Source organism: Heliconius melpomene, chromosome 21 (assembly GCF_056956725.1).
Source record: "Heliconius melpomene rosina isolate 202511_hmr_F chromosome 21, ASM5695672v1, whole genome shotgun sequence".
Taxonomy (NCBI): Eukaryota; Metazoa; Arthropoda; class Insecta; order Lepidoptera; family Nymphalidae; genus Heliconius; species Heliconius melpomene.
In genome coordinates this window covers 5,400,192-5,421,232 of record NC_140409.1, presented here as the reverse complement: position 1 = coordinate 5,421,232, position 21,041 = coordinate 5,400,192, and the positions used below count along the sequence as shown (strand labels likewise).

At 32.6% G+C, this 21,041-nt stretch overlaps 1 protein-coding gene across 1 annotated transcript in view; it reads left to right on the top strand.

Moving 5' to 3' along the window:
* LOC146526993 (uncharacterized) overlaps window positions 1-21,041 on the top strand; it is an 81,776-nt gene that overhangs the window by 45,487 nt on the left and 15,248 nt on the right. The window contains exons 3-11 of the mRNA XM_085205883.1: window positions 5,725-5,790; window positions 6,007-6,143; window positions 7,029-7,219; window positions 7,705-7,833; window positions 9,938-10,058; window positions 12,830-13,102; window positions 15,582-15,774; window positions 19,835-19,963; window positions 20,278-20,518. Of these exons, the coding sequence (XP_085062009.1) occupies window positions 5,725-5,790; window positions 6,007-6,143; window positions 7,029-7,219; window positions 7,705-7,833; window positions 9,938-10,058; window positions 12,830-13,102; window positions 15,582-15,774; window positions 19,835-19,963; window positions 20,278-20,518 (1,480 nt within the window). The remainder of the gene's footprint in view (window positions 1-5,724; window positions 5,791-6,006; window positions 6,144-7,028; window positions 7,220-7,704; window positions 7,834-9,937; window positions 10,059-12,829; window positions 13,103-15,581; window positions 15,775-19,834; window positions 19,964-20,277; window positions 20,519-21,041) is intronic.

Sequence of the window (21,041 nt, the reverse complement as noted above, 5' to 3'; positions counted from 1 at the left end):
GACGTAGCCTTGGAGACAGAAATTAATAACAACATAGTTCACGGGGGTAAAACCGCGAGCGGGCGGCTAGTTTCTAATAATTGCCTAGTATTTTAAATTTTCATAAATTTTGAACATTTTTAAATAACATGCTATACGATTATTCAGCTACAGTAGAGGGTACAGTTATTTAGTAAAGTAATAAGTATAGAGTATCTATACTTGGTTATTTTGTATATAATTGTTTATCGCTATTTTACATTTCAAGTTTTAAATATAAAACATCCGGCCAAGTGTGAGTCGTACTTGCTCACCGGGATTTCTATACCAGTTTTATGATTGCAAGTCAACAGAATGAAATTAAATACAAATACTTATATTTGAAGAATAGATTTATCTGTGATATGGCTATAAATTTTTTTTTTATTTTTCTTTCTTTGGTTTGTAGTAAGTTCCCCCTTGCCGAATTTCACAATAGTAGAAGAACCACGAGTAGCGACCCACGAGAAGTATCCTATAGATTTTGATTTCGCGGCAATCTTCATACAAAAACATAAATGTATAAACGCTTTTGACGGCCTTGACTTAGAAGCTTCGTTTTATCTGTGCTTCTAGTGCGGGCTAGACGTAGATATTTGAAATTAATTTCAGTTTAATATCATCACGCAGTCGTGAAAAAATATCTCGCAAACGAACAGACACACGGACAGACAGACATTCAATAAAATGATCGTATAAAGTTTCTATTTTTTTTCTTTTGAACTATGGAACCATTATCCTTTATCCATACCTAAAGTATGTTATTTTATATGTATGCTCCGACAAACTATCCTGGGAATGGGAAGCATCTTATCTTCTATATTTAAAATAGTGGACGCGCGCAGCTTCGCTTGCGTATTTAGGGGTGAATTCTAATAACCCATGAAACATGTGTTCAATTAAATGTTTTTAAGAGTCTAAATTTCAAATTTTATAAAAATTGGTGGCGATTTAAAGATTTTTCCATAAAAACTTTCAACCCCCCATGCACCCTTAGGGGGTGAATTCTAGAAAACCATGAAACATGTGTTTAATTATATACATTTAAGAGTCTGAATTTCAAATTTTATAAAAATTGGTGACAATTTAAAAAAAACCTATACAAACTTTCAACCCCTTATTTGCACCCTTAGGGGGTAAATTCTAGAAAACGATGAAACACGTGTTCAATTAAATACTTTTAAAAATCTAAATTTCAAATTTTATAAAAAAATTTATTTAAATTTTTTTCCATACAAACTTTGAACCCCTATTTCACCCCTTTAGGGTTAAAATTTTTCAAAATCCCTTCTTAGTGGATGTCCAGATTACGAAAGTAAACTTTTGTCCAAATTTAACGTTTCTACCATCAGTGGTTACGGCTGCGCGTGCGTCTTACCTCAGTCAGTGAGGACAAGTCCTTTTATAGGTATATATAGATGATATGAACTCATATTACGGAGGAATTTTAATATCAAATTGTCAATTTACAACAAATATTAAAACATACTTTTAAATTCGGAGCAGTGCCTGGAACTGGGACGACTGAAGTGTAGGCTTCAATATGGCTAACCAAAAACAATCTATCTAATGTCTTTTAAACAATGTAAACATAATGTATAAAGCCGCCATTAGTCAAATGAAAAGCTAGTTAATAGATATATTCATAATTAACGGTAAATATAATTGTTGTAAAATGTAAATAATTGTTTGAGAAAACAATATTAAATATCGAAGAAAAAGAAAGATAATGCAAAATTTATGAAGATATCTTGAAAATAACTTTTAATAACAAAATTCCATTTGCGATGACTTTTAATAACTAACGAATTAAAAATATGCTACGAGCTACAGTTTTATTTCTAATTGAAAAACATGGAATTTCACATTGAAAATAAAAATGACGCTACATTTCTAAAGAACCATGTAATCATATCACGTGCACGTGTTGCAAGTAGAGAGTTGCAATTATAATTGTATTTCAAATGTTTATGTTAATGAGATAGTTCAATTAATAATACTCTATGTATATATATAATACAAGACTAAAAACGCGGCGTTGTGTTCCGCCACTCAACACGCAATAGCTCCAGAATTTGAAGGAATCGGGAAATCGGAAATGGGGATCGAAATTGACTTATTGGGAACGGAATTTCCTTCCTAAAAACTGGGCTCCTAGTTTCTTAGTTAGTTCTTTATAGCATTGCTCATGCACGTGTAAAGCTTTTTTAATAAAATTACATAACATAGATGTTTATGTAATTTTATTAAAAAAGCTTTACACGTGCCACAATGAATAAAAACAGCAAAAAATCACGTTCGTTGTATGGGAGCCCCCTTAAATCGTCATCTGTGAAAATTTCAGCTTTTTAACTAGACAGTTCATGAGATTAAGCCTAGTAACAGACTGACAGACATCGGAGTCTTTTACGTTGATTACTTTCGGAGAGTGAAAAGAAAAATATTAAAAAAGAAACCGATAATTGACAATTATATTAAACATACGTACCTACTTAATACTTTCACTTAAAAGTGTATTCTAAGAATGTATTTATGTATATAGGTATTTATAATGAAATCGTAACGAATCGGTGTCTGTACATGAGAGATTTATAAGAAAAAATGATATTGATGGCATTTAAAAACGTAATAGAACCATTTTAGAAGTTTTTTTTTGTTTATTGTTTGTTCACGCTAATCTCAGACACAGCTTGAGCGGTTTAATGCATTTTTCGATATTATATTTAGGCAAGCTTACCTGAACATTAGGGGTTGTTTTATTTTAATCGGATTAAAAATAAAAAAAACAATTCTACCATTTTGAAGAATGTTATTCGACAAAATCGCTTTAGATCACTGTTTTATACAGTTGCTGAAATATTACTTCTTAATAGGTATACATATTGTTTTAAAAAATATATTATTATTACAAAAGGAAAGTGATACAGTTTAGTAAATAAATCATTATGTAGTTCACGAGGGCAAAGCGGGCGAAGCCGCGAGCGGTCCGCTGGTGGTTATATAAAACTATTTATATGCAAGGGCCAAGCATGTAAACCACTCTAGCTCGCGCCGCTTCAACCATCCTTTGACAAACTGCGTCGCTTAAATGACAGGGAAAATTCTTAAAGACATCGTTTCTGTACCAACTTTTAAACTAAGTACTATAATATATACATACATATGTATATTGCACTCGTAGATGAAAATGTAATTTTCTAGAAAGTTACAGCGAAAGTGTTTCTTATGCAGATGCACATATGCATTCGAATTTACGGTCTTTATCATACTTGTAAGGAGTACGTGTAAGGAGAGACGTTATTTATCATTTTGATACAATGTCTTATACAAATGGTCTCTTTGTCTCTTGGAAACAATTAATCTTTGTCCTCTATTTTTAAATAACATATCTCTAAGCCTTGTTTGGTAATAAGATACTAGCGTAATGCAAAGGGTATTTACTTTTTAATCAGTGTTATATTTTCTTTATTTTGTTATTACTCTATAATTTTATAAAAAAATTCTGACAAGAATAAAAAATATTAAAAATGTAAAAAAAAATTCTAACAAGTAAAGCTTATTACACTGTTCAAGAATATTTATATAGAACTAGTGGGCCCGTACGCGGCTACGCCCGCTTGAATTATACAAATATATATTAAATATATTTATGAAATTATTTTCAGTTTTCAATAAAGCGATGCGTTAGGCAAGCTCATTTTGGGTGACGTTTTCTAACAACAAACTTTGCAAATCGTTGCTTAGCAACAACGGTTGTTATTAACATGGCGGAATAAATTGCATGTCAAATTAGTATCCTATGTTCATCCCGAGACCCTCAAGTATCTCTATATGAGTATTTTATCACAATTAAATGAACGGTTTGGCCCTGATTGCGTAAAAGACAGACAGACAGACAGACAGAGTTACTTTCGAATTTATAATATAGGTATGGATTAATGTCCATTGAATGTAATGCAGGATAGCTGCCAGCAAATGTAATAGATTGTACCATTGATTTTGAAAAGAGCAACTGTTGAGTTTCTTGCCGGTTCTTCTCAGCAGAACTGCCTTCCGAATCGGTGGTAGCTTTTTGTTCATATGTTCATTCGACGATTTAAAAGTGCTTATAATAATTGCCTATTTGAATAAAGAATATTTTGAATTTGAATAAAAGCTTTAAGGACATTTGCCATTTATTCTAAAGGGTAGTTTTATCTTTAATATGTAAAACGAATCAGTTAAAAAGTACATATATATATATATATATCTTAGATAAACATAATTATTATCGACATCTTTCGATAAATGGAGAAATGCAGTTTTGAAGTCAGACCAAGTATTGGCCAGGTATCATTCACTAATATCGCTAACTATGACGAGGCACTGTCATAATAATATTGTAAAGATATTTGTTGTAAACTTAATAGCAATAATAATCATGATATTTTACCTGTATGACTTTATCTGTTTATATTTATTTATAAAAACTCAAAATTATTAACATTTTCTCGCCCCGTCATAGCAAAAGCGGTGTTGAGTTTCGTCACTCAACACAAATAATTTCTCGGATGTTTTGCTAAAATCTAAGTTTCAATAAATAAATTCACGAAGTCACTAATACGTTGTAAGGTAGTGACATTTCCATATTGTCACTCTGTCTAAAGTGACTTGGGTTCACTAGAATTTTACTTAAAAGCCCTAATATCAAATGGTAAAGACAATATTGTAAATCTTATAACACACCATATAATTAAAATTTGAAATATACTTTACTAACATATACAGCATAAATTTCCCGGCCAAGGTTTTCTCATTAACCTATCATCTAGGTTACTGGAACTGTTAAAGTGCTACTTTTTACACGACGATTACCAATTTATTATGTCTCTCGATTTAATTTAAAAAAAATAGAATTATACTATGAAGATGCAACTGTAATTAACGCTTATAGGATTTGGGGGTGTCTGGGGGTATCTTTGGGATTTCTATTCACGATATTTTATTTTTCTATTTGATTTATAAAAGATAAGGCACTGTCAATGTACAGATATAGAAAAATATATGTGGCCAGGCGGTAAAAGAGTAATAAAGTTTAGTGGTTACAACGCTATCCTTGATGATGTAGTGGAACAATTCATTATTAACTCAAATGAAACATCAGACGAGAGTGATAATAAATTAATAGTTAAAAAAACTAAAAACATCCTTTTTTCAACAGAATACATTTTAATAAGATGAATGTAATGAGCCTAACTCGATATGTACTTGTTTAAGGTTCCATCACCCGTCCTCCCGTTCCATCATCACACCAGCTCGATGGTAGCATAGTATTGCATTGTCTTCTAATCTACTCTCTTTTTGTATTTTTACAATTCATTTTCATTATGATACAACAATTAGAAGTGATTATTAGATTTTATTAGTTAGTTTCTTAGGTACATCTCGACCTAACAAAAGCGTATTAATTATGAGGATGCAACGTTTGAATTAAATATATATATATGTATTTTTAATGTTTGAAATTTTCTATTGATCTCTAATAATAAACTTTATTTTTAAATTTGAAAAGTATATTCTGGCTCTACTTTTAGAGACATTCGACTCTACTCGAGAGCCAAATACAAAGCTGAGCTTAAGTTTTGCGAATTATACTATAATGTAAAAAAAATACAATTTACCGTTGTCCCGAAAAAAGTTTATTTAAATATACACCATTTGTTTCAGAATGCCCTCCAGAAATAAGCATAGAAGAAATGCAAACAGAGACACCGAAACCGGCACCAGTGACAAGTTAGTATTGCAGTAGGCTTATTACGAAGTAAATTATTTTAGTTTCTATTTTTAAGAGAGGTATTTATACGTTTGCTAAAATTATAAGATGTTTTTTTAACAAATTTACACAAAGATAAATAAATACTTCCATACATATAAATTCAATAAAATATATAAAAAAGCAGGTTCGGATCGTTCAAGTACGTAACTATTTAAAGATATTTCTTTTTTTAGGTGAAGAGAGTGACACAGCCGAGACCGAGGGACGAATATCGTCGGAAAATTCACCTCTTAGACAACGACGGGCTGGCATTTTAAAAGGCGGGAGATTGTGGAAGTCTTTAGACAATGATAAAGATATTAACGAAACGGTAACCAGACTTTTCTTACCATGTCTTTTAAGCAATAACTTTTTGTAGATTTTAATGGTTGTGTGAACTCAAAGCTGGCTTCTGTATTTCCTGAACGTGAACGTGAACTCAATTTCGGCGAAGAGTTGATAACATGGAGTGTTGACACTTAGTTCCCTCTATATGATAATGACTACCAAAAATAACCTATCTACTCACTCAAAACAATCTAGCTACTATGTGTTTATTAATTTAATGAAAATAAACTAAAAGAAGAAAAAGTAAACTAGAAGAAGCGTAAACTAATAAAAGCAAATATCCGTTATGTACGTGAGTAAATATGTTTATAGTATTCAATTGGTGTCTCATATTTTCTTCTAAGCAAACATACAGTCTGCTGTTCTCCCATGTTGAGATCGCAATAAGATTAAAGAGATATTAACTTAATTTACAAAGCTTAGACTAACTTTAATATAATATGTTAAAACTGGTTTTAACGAGAGTTATGCTACGCTCTAATTTTACAATATACTTTAACTTAGTAATTTTATTAATTTGATATATGTATTTTAAACATTAATAAGAACACATAGAAAAGTAATGAAATCATTTTTTTATATTTTGTATTTTTATTAGCTTTACACTGTATCCCGGATACAGCAGGATAGGCTGAGGGAGAATGGAAACATAGTGTTAAAACACTCGGTTCCCATTAAGATTCGCATTAAACTTCCCTTCCCCACATTCCAACGAATTCCCTTGTTACCAGAGCGAGGAAATGAAAATATTACATGAGTCATTTCTTCGAGTGGGAATCGAACACACAGCCTCTCGCGCTTACAGTCAAACACTGGTGGTCGCTGGTATCTGGCTGGTATTTTGAAAAATAATTCTTATGTCCAACAGAACGACGATCAACGTTCAACAACTACAGCTAGTGACGAGGATGGCTCGATAACGCCCAGATCAGTTCGATTTGTAGAGAAATCTAACGACAGCGAAGAGGATGTTATAGAAAAAGTAGAGCCACAACCCCCACAACCATCAGAATCTGATCAATCGTTACAAAGAGAGTTTCCAACCAGCACCAGTCATAGGTATTTAATCTAAATTATTGTAATATCAACAAATAATATATATAATTCCATTACCTAAGTTACCAAAATAAAATATTTACATTTAGTACGAAAAAATAATATTTTCTATAAAAAATAATAAAATAATCCCGCACACAGCAGAGTAGGCAGAGGGAACCTAGTGTTAAGGCACTCCGTTCCCCACTGTCTGCCGAATTCTGAAATCCAAAATCTGCTGGCGGCATTGCGCGTTGAGTGGCAAAACTAAACGCCGCGCTTTGCTTCGACACTAGAGCGAAGACTGAAATAGCTGCTGAAGAGCTGAATATTAAATAAATATTTCACTTCCTCGAGTGGGGATCGAACTCACAACCATCGCGTTACAGCCACATAGTTGTGTCGCTGCGCCACGACAGCCTCATACACAGTTTTAGTATAATCTTTGAATAAATAAATAAAAATCACAAGTATATACCTACGTAACGGAAAATTATATTGGCAAACAGATTAGAGACGCCACTGATACTAACAATTAGTGCTCCGAAGGCGAACTCGGCGGTACAGCAGCTGTTCAACAGTAGCCGACCACCGCCACCAGCCATCGAACCTCAATTGGTCACTTCTGAAACTCTCAGGTACTTGTGATCGGAATCTCTAAGCTTTTCATCAAACTCCAAAGCTATTTTAATCCTACCAGCACTTCGCTGCAAATAGTTCAACCTATAATAGGTTAATGAAATCTATGTTTTCATTTTAGTTATAGTACTATCTAACTAATATAGATAATTAATATTCGTAAATGTAATATGTAAATTGGTAACAGAAATTATGTATGCAATATAATACATATATTTTGTATTTAAGCCTATTTTCGAATGTCGGTCTGTTTAGATGAAATTATGGGTATAAGGCAGACATTCATAAAAAGAAGAGAATGGAGTTGTGTATCATGTGTTTTCTCTATCTACCCTGCGTAAAACGTTACTTTCCTGCCATTAACACATTGACAGGCTTTAGCTAGATTTACTTGTTGCCTGAAATTGTTTTGTTTTCCTTTTTTTTTGTTCAGCTGCACGCTATATCCCCAATTCAGCAGGGTAGGCAGAGTTAATACTCCTCTACTCACTTTCCGCTGAATTCTGAAGGCATTGCGTGTTGAGGGGCGGAATTCAACACTACGCTTTGCCTCGACTCCAGAGCGAAGAAATGAAAATATTAAATATTTCATTTCCTCCAGTGGGAAAAGTCGAGTTTGAACCCACAACCTGACACGTTTGCAGTCACACGCATGCGCCACGACTGGCTTGGAACAGTAGAAACACAAAATTGTAAAAACTTTATAAAAAATATATTATGGTTTTGGTTTATTAATGATATGTATGCGTGGAATTGTATGAATTTTCAATAAATACATAAAAAGAAATTAGTAGACCGCGAATATCATTCCCTTTTATACATATTTCATATATGACGCAATGTGAATACTTCCCACGGTACCTAGTGTTTTATTTTTGATGATTTAAAAAAAAAAAATCTATTATATATTACATACATATATTCTTCTTATATACGTCATATAAGAAAAGATACTCAAGCTTGGAATATTTGTTGTCATAGTAAACTTTGAAGTAAAGCTTGTTGTTTAGAAATGTTAAATAAAGCAATGTTACACGTGCGGTCGTGGTTAGTCACGTACTTTACGGGCATATTGTTCGTGACGTTCGATCTATGAAGGGCGATTAGGTGTATGCACTGGCGTTCTATATATTTGTTAAAGATTATTTAGCTGGATTGAACTGAATTCATCAGAATTCACAACAATCATGTTGAGGCCAGAGGTGGCGCAGGGGCACAGGCGTTCTGGGTTCGATCCCCATTCAAGGTATTGAAATATTTATTTAAATGTATGTATCCATTTCATTGCTCTGGTGTCCAGGCAAAGCGCAGCTATGGGTTCCCCTATTAAACAAGCAATGCCTCCAAAATTCGGCGGAAAGTGGGGAACGGATGTGTTAACACTAGGTTCCCTCAGCCTACCAGGCTGTGTGCGAGATACAGAGTGAAATTAAAAAAAAAGAAAATTTTTATTAAGTTGAAATATAAATGGAATAGATAAATATGAATGTATATAAAGTCCATCCAATGCACTGGTGAAATCTAAAATGTAATTGATATTACTCTTGAAATTCGATAGAACAGAATATGTTGAACGCTCTTAGCTGATCAATGAACACCTCTGGCGATATTATTACATTACATTCTCGTAGGAACACATATTCAAAATTTGTAATATCTGCGGAAGCTTAAAATTTTATTACATTTATTTCAAAAGCAATTCAGAAATGGATTAAACGTTTAATGTGAAACTAAAATGTGAAAATGTATGATCTTTTTACTTTGACCATCAAAATATCAAAATCGAGTTAAAAAAAAAACTATAGATTAAAATTAAATTTTTCAGTGTTTCAATTTAAAATGAAGATTCAAAACGGGTGTTATTTTTGACTAATTCTGAAAAATTTTATGTTTAATATATTTATGAATGTTTTTAGTAAATTAAAACATTTTAACAATTTTTTTTTTTCAATTAAACATACACTTTTTTAACTTTCCTTAACAGTTTCACAAGACGTAAAGAATTACGACCTGTTAATTTAAACTCCACTACAATTGTAAATCCATAAATGTTTATGATTTTTAATACAAATATTTTTTTTATTATATTGTTTTTAAATGTAGAGCATGGGATGCTGGGGTAAGACCGAAAACGGAAGAAGCTGCAGTTAGACGAGTAGCGGAGAGGAACGCACTAAGGTGTTCACTTCTCAGAAGTGAAGCCAGAAAAAAACAACAACCTAAGGTAACCTCACTTAGTTTAAAACATGTCTCCTTACATTAAAAAATAAATTCAACATTCTAAAACTAAACAACATTAACGATTTAAAATACAGTGAGTTAGAATGTGGTATCTTTTATAGGTAAGTAATCTTTTAAAGGAATCTTATATATTTTATCCAATATCATTTTTACTCGATAATCCATGATACTAAATAATAAACACCAAGTTCCATTATGAGGAGTCAAAATAATTTGCTGCACTTGAAGTTTAATTTACGCGCTGTAATTAGTTCTGAAGTTAATTCCTTTGTGTTTTTGAGAAAGTTGTTTCACACTTCTAATAACTTGAAATAGTCTAAGGTAAAGGTTAACAAGGTCTTTTTGTAAAACTTTCTTGTATTCAGAAAGACATAGTTTTCGTTTTTTGGAATTTAAAAGGACAAAAATACTAAGTGATCCTATAAGTCTGTCTATCTGTCCGTCCGTCAAGACAATTTATCTCAAGATTGCGTGGAGGTATTAAAAACAAATATTTAGGTCTACGGTCTCTCGGAGTACAGGAAAAATCTAAGTCAACGCAATTAAAAGTGTTATGAAATTTGGCACGAAATAAGAATATACAATATAAATACAGGAAAAAACCAAAAAGTAATAATTATAGCTTTAACGCCTACAGCGTTTAAAGAAAAGAATCATTACAAACTTATGTTTCGCAAACTTGTACCCCTGGCCTGACTGGCCCCTGGCTTACGACTGGCCTCAAGGGACTAAAATGTCTTATTATATTATCAATACGAGCATTCAAATGATTGTTTGTTTAAAGTGATAATAAAATATTAATTAAAAAATCTTTTTAATAACATTTTTTTTTTCCAAAGTCAGTTACACTACAATGAAAATAATAATTGCAAAACTTGTAGCGCATATAAAAAATAGAGAATTAGAAATAATGAATTTTCTAGAACGATACAAGCTTTTGCAATTAATTTGAATTAAATTATTTTAATTTAAATACAACTGACTGAATGAAAGAATGACTGAATTAAAGATTTGTTTTTAATATGGTTTTTTAGTTTTTACTTTTACGTTCTCTTTTCTTCTCATTTATTTTAAAGCATCATTATTGCAAGGTGCTATCAAACGAGCCCAAACACCTGTCCGGCTCCATCTTGACTTTCTAGTAGATATCATTTATTTATTTATCAATCCAGCACTAGAGTGCTGGCCTAGACATATCGAACTACTCCAAACACGACCTGTATACTTTTTTCTAGCTCTTAAGTCTCTTTGGTCACCTTCCGGCTCCATCTTCCAGTCTCTAGATTTTTTTAATTGTAATTATTTTGCAAATCAAGCCCTTTCATCTAATAAGGACAGTTTATAATCCGCCATTTTGTTGCGGCGGCCATTTTGGATTCACAACATATCATATGTTATTTCATTTTCATCAGAACTGAAGTCGTAATCCAAATTTCAGCTCAATCGGACATTAGGAAATGGGTCAAGTTGAGCTAGCAACATTTCACATACTCTAAAATACTAACTGACACGGTTAGTTAAATAAAAGCTTGTAACAAAGCAAACAACTGTGAAAGATTTACTATAAACTTGCTTTCATTGTATTTGAAATATTTGTTTTGTCCTTATTCTACAAGTTACCATTTATTTAATTGAAAATGCTACCATCGTTTCTAATTAACATGGTATTTATAACTGCATTTTATAAATTAGTAGTATTCTTTTTTTTCAACTTCACGCTATATTCCCGACATAGAAGGGTAGACAGAGGGTACGTAGGGTACCTAATGTGAAGACACCACGTTCCCCATTCTCTGCTAAACTCTGGAGACATTGCGTGTTGAGTGGCGGAACTCACAGCTCATGCCTCCAGCGCGCTTTGCCTCAACACCAGAGCGAATAAATGAAAATATTTAATATCCTCTAGTGGGAATCGAACCCACGACCTGGCAGGTTTAAACGCTGCACCACGACTACTCTTAGTTTGAAATTAAAATTATCCGCAAATGTAACAGAATATATTATTATTAATTATTTAAATTATAAAACTAATTTAGTACATATAAAGAAAGTATTGAATTCAATGACGTTTAATAATTTATTGATCTTCAATTTTGGTAAAGTTATATTAAAGTACCTATTTATATTTCTCTTTATGAAGTATTACTTTCTCATATAGCGAAATTAATGTTTTAATCATTTGGAATAAATTCTAAGTTAGTTAGGATTATGCATGTAGGTATACCAACTTCATGTTTAGTAAACAGCTTAGTTTCTATTTGTATCGCTCCATTTGAAGATCATGCTCTACCGTATTCGAAGCAGAATTCTGGATAGTACGTCTATTTGCCAGCTTCAGTTTTATTTGACATCAGTATAGGATTAAATTAAACATCGTACGATTCCACCGGAAGCACTACCTTTAAAATAAAAAATAATTTATCAGGGTCAGTTCACCCAGTCCAAAGTTATGAGGTAACAAACAAACAAAAATACTGTCGAATTGATAACCCCCCAAGTCGGTTAAAAATAGGTTGAGATATTCCGGAGATCAGCCAGGGCAACAGAAAGACACACATACAAAAAAATACTATTGTTTATGTGTGTTTTACTATCATGTAAATAACTAATGTATTCAAAGATCATTTAATTGACAGTATCTGCAACTTCAGAGGTTATTGTATAATTTCATTTTCTCATATTGTTCTAAATTTAAATTAATTATTTTTTTACATATAGCAATGGGAATTAAGTTTTTATGTATTGAATTTATAGCAAGAGACCACGTCGCTATCCGAAAGGATTCGTCTCCTTACTTGTGATGTTGAGGACGATGAGCAACAAGAGGAACAGCGTTCATCACCTGCCGGGGCTAGTATCGATAAGTTTTCGAGTAGTAGCGACAAATCATTTAACAGTATTGACAAAAATAGTGAAAAAGCATTTGGAAGCGCATCTTCAAGTTCCTCATCTTCGACTCTGTCGGCGCCTGTACCACCCCGACAACAACCACCCGATTTGGGAGATATTCATCAAGAACAACAAAAAGTAAGTGAAATATAAAGATTAATTTTATAGTACATATATAAAAATAGATTAAAATTCAAATTCAACAAGAGATATTAAAGAAATAAAAACTTAAAACTTAAATCAAGTGCCACTTTCAAGATAATCGATTTATTGGATATTTAAAAAATATACAGACATAGTGTGACGAATATATTATCTTTATAAAATAAAATGTTGTAGCAAATGGTATCTTATTTTTTTAAATGTATTTTCTTTGCGGGTAGTAAACATTGGCCAATTGTCCTTCTACTCTTGTACTATTGAAACCTCTACTGCCTATGTATCTATAAACAATACCAAAAACTACGAAAAACTGTTAAAAAATAATTGTCCTTTTATGAAATATTTTTTAATTAGATTTACTCTTATTCTGCCTTTTTCTTTGTTTATCTTTATCGAGCTCTTAAGCAATTCCTATATAATCTGAACCAATATTTGGGTTACATATTATAATTAAAAATGATTATTAATTATGCATTTGAACCACAACAAAATCGATAAACATATTAGAGACAACAAATATCATTCTTTTAATATAATTTAAAAAAGTACATCGAAATGCCAGATTTAAAAAAAAAGCTATAAACAATCTAACTAAAGCTATAATATGTGAATTAACATTAGTACTAAATAAATACTTCGTTTTTTTAATTTATTGAATAAACGTAGAATATTATCGTGTCTTGCCTATAAGAAAAAAAATAAAATGTTGATTATTTAGCAAATTTGTAACTTATTCGTTAGCTAGGATTGTGCTGCTTAATTAAATGGCTGAATTGCTTACTTCTCGACTTCAGTACAATATTTGATTTAGCATTTAATTCTTACAAAGGCATAGAGACTGTGATTAAAAATCTCATTAGCACTAATTAAACGCTATGTCGTCCTCTACCTTAGATTGCACTTAAATTGTACTTATTTACTATTAACGTTACTGTATTAGATTAGATTTTTTATTGAAATCATATTTTAATTTTATGGTACAAGAAAAATTAGTTTGGAATTCAAATTAATAAGTTAACGGGAATTTAGGAAGTCAAAGTACAATTAAATTGAGCTTATTTAAAAAAACTTACGACGTCTGACATAACACAACATTCAAATAGTCATAATACTCACCATAATATCCATATATGGTTAATGTGTTATATGTGGGATACAACGTAAATTCAAATTCAAAATTCAAATTCAAAATATTCTTTATTCAAATAAACTTATTATAAGCACTTTTGAATCGTCGAATGAACGTATAAGCAAAAAGCTACCACCGGTTCGGAAGGCAGTTCTGCTGAGAAGAGCTGGCAAGAAACTCAACAGTTGCTCTTTTCAAAATCAATGGTACAATCTATTACATTTGCTGGCAGCTATCCTGCATTACATCCAATAGAGATTAATTCCATACATGTTTGTCGTCTAAATATTCTTGAACAGAGTAATAAGCTTTAAGTAAAGCTAAAAAAAGTTTATTAAGTTGGCTCTATCAATAGAGATGTCTATACGGGATATGCGTGAAAATATAAAGTAAGAACAAAAATAATACATATATGTCCCTACTTTTAAACGATACACCGAAAATTGAAGCGCTCTAGTTCATCATTTCCCAAACACCACAAAACCAAAACTAAAACGTCGGCGTTGTTCGCCTTTCCATATTGGTCCGGCCTAATAGAGATTGGCAGCTCAAATGCTAGGTTTGTCACTTATTGAACATTTTACCTTAGTAATATACTAAGAGTAGTCTTAAATGATATATTTATTATTTAAAAATTAACAATTGATTTACCACTTAAATTATATATTTATATAGATTCATACCTAGATATTCATGTATTAAATAATACCCGGAAAATATAAAAAAAAAATAGTCATTTAAATGAAAGTGATATCAAAACACATTTCGGTCTTCTATTTCCTATAATACCAGTTTTACATTTTTATGTGCATTACAGGTAAAATATTTTTAAAAACACACATGATAGATTTTTCTCGTAAAATTCATATGCCACATCTTATTTAATTAAATTTTTGCAAGACGTCGTTATCTGAGCTTAAGAATGTGAACGGAGGCAATATTACAGACGTTCTTATTAATAACATAAACCAAGGATAGTATTTCATACGGTAATCTTATTCAGATTCGCTTTAAATATAAACAAACCATATTCTAGATTTCATTTTAATTTTATATTGATCTTTTACTTTTTAAGTAACCTTAATGTATATTTAAAAAAATGTGGTAATATAAAAAATATTTTTTTAGCTCCGCGCTGAATCCTGCACGTAGCAGTGTAGGCAGATGGAACCTGTTAACCTAATGTATCCATTCTTTACTTTCCGTCGAATTCTTGCAAAAATGCGAAAAAATATATATATATATAAAATATTTCACTCCCCCTAGTGGGAATCGAAGTCACAACCGTTGCGTTTTAATAATATATAAACCCAACTTGCTTATTAGCCAAGATCCGAGTCTCGAAGGCAGTTCCTGTCGACGCTGGCCCCGCTCACGGCATGTGTTGGCAGCGCCGCGCATCATGAAGGCTTCTATTATGTACCGCCCGGAGACAGAACATCCGCCTCTGCAGCTACAAATATAGACCTGCATGAACATAACGAAGCGCCAGCCCCAGATGTCGTTGCGGGAACACCAGGTATGTCAACATTTATTTTAGTATTCTATAAAACTAAAACTAACACTTTGTCCGAAATTTGTAACAAACAGAAAAATACCTCGAGCTACTTATAAATTTCTGTCCGAGTTTATAGTATTTTTATAAAAAAAGACAGAAAAAGTTAATGTATAGACGTATATTTTAGTAACTTATTGAAGTATTAATAACAAACAAACAATACCTAATTGTATTTTGTGATATTATACCTACACTATATACAACGGTTTAAAAAATATATAAAAAGTTTCATAGCGTGAGACGATTATATCTTTATCCTTCGTTTTGCTATTAAAAGCTTGTCCACTCTAATTAATCCAATTAACATGAAAACCAGTTTAAAAATAGTGTATATAAACACTGTTATTGGAAAACAAGAGAAGTTAAAATCAAGCTTTAGCATATATATTAAAAACTATATTTGGGGCTAGTCGTCGGGGGCACAAGCGTGGGGCTGTAAGGGCGACAAATTGTGGAATCCATTCTCACTAGAGAAAGTGAAATATTTTATATTTTCATTTGAAAAAGTTACTGAAAAAGTTATTTATTTCTATAAAATAGCACCACCCGCTTACTAGCTTCAGATTTCCCGAGAAAACATAAGAGGCTTATATTGTAATTGAACAGAATATTAGAGCTGAGTGTTATTCAAGAAGCTCTGTGAGATATGTTTACATAACACTATTTTAGAATTACTCTTTAATTTATATGGAACGAGTGTAATTAAGAAACTTCATACTTTATGCTGCAATGTCTTTTCAATTGAATATTCTTAACTTATTCTTCAGCATTTCAAATATTTTTTATTTTATATAAATAAAATAAATCCTAACATAAATTCTAATCTATAATAGCTAACAAATGAACAGTTCCTTACTATACAACGATTATTGTGTCAAAATAATGTCCAAAGATGGTGTGAAATCCGAAAACCCCTATGTGTACTAGAATTTCAATCTAGTTATCAAAGTGTATGCTAAAATCCAATTTCGTATGAGATCCCGCTTATCACATCCTGTCGGCGATACTTCAATACTTCATGAAAAGATTGGCTCAGCGTTCATGCGATGGCTTTACATGCACACACCCAATTTAAACGTCCGTCATGTTGCTTCTACATGGAAATTGGACCTATTCTTGCTTCACGCTGTATCCCGCACCTGTGTGCTGGTAAGCAGTAAGTCTAGTGTTAAGACACTCCGTTCTCCACTTGTTGTGCCACTGCCGAATTCTGGAGATATTGATATAAAAATAAAAATGAATTATTATCGTAATAAATGGATATAGGGAATTTCGCACCATCGTCGCTGAATGTATGTCATGCACATTATAGTAGTTCTATGTTACGTGACGACGCGACGTCATCCGTCGAATGTCATCGTCACATCGTCGCTACGCTGTTGACTTGTTTATCAAATCTTTGTCGTACTGAAATTCAAAATATACTCGTATATCATTTTACAATGGAACAATATAGAAAATTGTGTATTAAATAAAAAAGTATACTTTCTCTAAAAAAAAACTTAACTTAACTTCATGCTTTATCTCTAGCGGGGTAGTCAGAGAGAACGGAGCGCCAAACGCTACGGTCTCTACATACCTCTTTTGCCTCGTCGATTGTCATCGACCTCTTCATACATGCCCTTCGGGGGGTCCTCATGCTCTTTACGTGACCTTCCTCCAGTATCTTTGATACTGTTTTCGAAGGTCAACCGTGGTCTCCGCCTACCTCTCTTACCACTCATTTTCTCTTATTATTTCTTTTCTTTTTAAGTAACATAAAGTTAAAATTCTCCAGTCTAATTTATTTATAATTTGCTCGTTAAGCATACTACTACTTTTACGCGGAGAGACCTAATTAAGTGTATTCCTGACTTGACCTTATAAACTGCTTTATGAGAATTTGTATTAACTATGATATAATCCTTAATTAGTCATAATTACATTTTGAAACTTTTAATTCAACACCGTAAATGAAAATCAATTATCATAAAGGTATGTAAAATAAAGACATTAAACTATAATGAAAATTGACTACATAAACGTTGCCGTGCTTCACCGCATCCGATTTTATTGGTGGCTAACACTCAAACAATAGTCTATATTGGAACTAGGTTTAAAGCACGAAGCCGGAAGTTAAATACTTCCGGAAATAAAAGTAACAAGTTGAATACAAACAAAGTTGGTATATAGACTACCGTAAATCCCCTGCCTGTCGAGAGAGTGCTGGCCAACATTCACTGCTGTATAAAAGAACTGGTTGAACCAAGGCCTTGTATACCAGCCCCTGGAGCTTGATTGTCGCAAACCAAACTGGTGACCTTCCGCCATTTGGTGCAGGCAGCGCTTATACGGGCTTTGACGTCGTGATTGATGCCTTCGGACTTGTGCATAACCGATCCTGGGTATCTGAACTTGTCAGACTTAACGCTTGGTTCAGGACTTATATGGATAGTGTTCGAGTCTGGGCTGCCGCAAGCCATGTTTGAATTGTAAAAACATAAAACCCGACTGCATAAAACTAAAAAGATAAAAGCCGAATACATAATTTATTAGAATTACTGACGAATTTAAATCTTACTGGGGTCGAAGATATAGATATGTGATAATAGGGCTGATATACAATTATTTATAAGAATAATGTAATATTTATGCTACTTAGATCAAATTATTTAATATATTATTTTACCGAAATTCCTGATATGTAGTGAAAATAACAATTTTAAAACCTAAAATCTCATTGTTCCATTTAGAATGCAGTATTTAGTATAGATATTACAGTATTGTATTCTATAAATACCTACATAGTCCGTTAAACCCTGATATTCATTTACTGAACTAGAATTTACTGCTGAAACGTCGTGTAGTTTCGTCTAAGCGCTGGTGTAACATAACCGTCTAGTAAATAGTTTATATGATATAGATATTAAACGTCAAAGTGAATCTAAAGGTGAAGCGCTCATGATTTCAGAATATCCATCCATCCATCCATCCATATATTATAAATTCGAAAGTAACTCTGTCTGTCTGTCTGTCTGTCTTTTACGCAATCAGGGCCGGACCGCTAATTTAATTGTGATAAAATACTAGAGATACTTGAGGGTCTCGGGATCAACATAGGATACTTTTTTTTCTCATATTTGTAATATTTTCGATATATACCAATATATTAAAATACTTATTAATTTGACATGCAATTTGTTCGGCCATGTTAATAACAACCGTCGCTATGCTAAGCAACGATTTGCAAAGTTTGTTGTTAGAAAACGTCACCCAAAATGAGCTTGCTTAACGCATCTCTATTAAAAATTGAAAATATTTTCATAAATATGTTTAATAAATATTCGTATAGTTCAAGCGGGCGTAGCCGCGTGCGGGTCCACTAGTATTTCTTATATATCGAATAATATATTAAGCGTAATGTTAAGATTACTCACTAAATGTAGTAAAAAAATCTTTACGAATGAAAAAAATAATAATTTATAGTTTTGGGTTCATCAGCCAGGTAATGAACCAACACTGCGTTGTACGCCGCCTAAGGTGCCGCTATGCTCTCGCTCCGCCGTCCTTTCAAGTTTCAATGTACGTGGCTAACCACAGGGTTAACTGTAAAGCGTATTGCTATCAGCTATAGACCGATAGCAATAAGCTTTACACATCCATTTAGTATCTTCCATGTCTACTAAACCTACATTCTAGATATACCTCTTCAATCACTTGCTCTAATTTTATTATCTTTCCATTTATACTGACTGATATTGGTTTGTTTTTTTTCTTTTCTGGAAGCATTGTGTGTTGAGTGGCAGAACTCAACGCCGCGCTAAGCCACAGAGCGAAGAAATGAAAATATAAATTTAATATAATTTCCTTGAGTGGGGATCGAACCCATAACCAGTCGATTTTGCAGCACACTTTGTGCCCCTGCGTCACGACTGGTCTTATCCAACATAAGTCAACAAATATGTATATTGCTAATATGCATATGGTACAATTTTTATTCAAGTGCTTTTAAATATATTAATAAAATGATTTTTCGTGAAAGGTGCCACTGAAAGCGATGAAAGCTTAGCTGCGTTCGCGCGGGCGTCTGCCCCGCGGACCGAGAGGCTGCGCCAGCGATACGGCCAGGAGTCCCAGCCGGTTAGCAGCGACGATGAACACGACGATTATGGTGAGTGTATTATTGCATATACTGCCTTGCTTCACACGTTTGACCTTCTTTTCTCTGCCGAATAAAAAAATATCTCTTGCTTTGGCCTATTTATAATAAAGTTCAATTTATTTTTATTTATGTATTTAGATTTTACATGTATATAAAGTTTATATATGTAGTGTTGATGATGAATAATAAAAGTTTTTCGACGTTCGACGACGACAATATAATTACAAAGAAAAATCATTTGTTTTTCTATCAGGGGTAAGAGTCTAGGTAAGTAAGTAAATTTTCGTTTCAAAATAGTTTTCTATATAAGAAAAATGTGGCAGGTTTTCACCGGCGGCCAGCTGTTAGGGGTATAGCAGTGAAAGTACAGCTTGGGGCATCAGACGAGATTTTACAACAAATGCAAAACGAGCTGCAGCCAACGTCGACGTCTACATCCAGTACCACCACACCGGTGCCCAGTCACGCGTGCCAAAGGAACAATTCCAACTACTCCTGGCCGTACTACTCTGAAGCGAATTTGAACTCCAGGCCACAGAGTAGATCAAGTGTTAATACTAACTGGTAAGTTTTAGTTAAAATTTCAAAATATTTTTTAGCTTTACCTTATATTATGCATCTGGCTGGATAGGCAGAGATAATCTAGTGTTAAAACACTCTGTTCTCCACGCATCAGCGAAATTTCCAAACATTGACAGACAGATGGTGGGGATGAGCACAATTCGTTCCATCGAGTGGGAAACGTAATTACAACTAGACGGTGTATCGCTGCATAACGACGATATAAATAGTTTTGTTTCGTATATCATTTTATATTTACAAATTCAAAGAACCGGAATTAAAATAGATCAACACTACAAAATACATAAAAATAAAAGCCACATTTTCATATAACAAATTTACTTTTCAAAGCTTTATCCGCTTGTAGGTATTATTTTTATATTTAGTTAACGCATCATCGGCTGAAATACTGTTGGTATTGATGATTACATAAATTGGATAAAAAAAATAGAAAAATTGTTAATCTAGTAAATAGAAGAGGAGAGGAGTGTGACTGTAAACACGACTGGTTATGGGTTCGATCCCC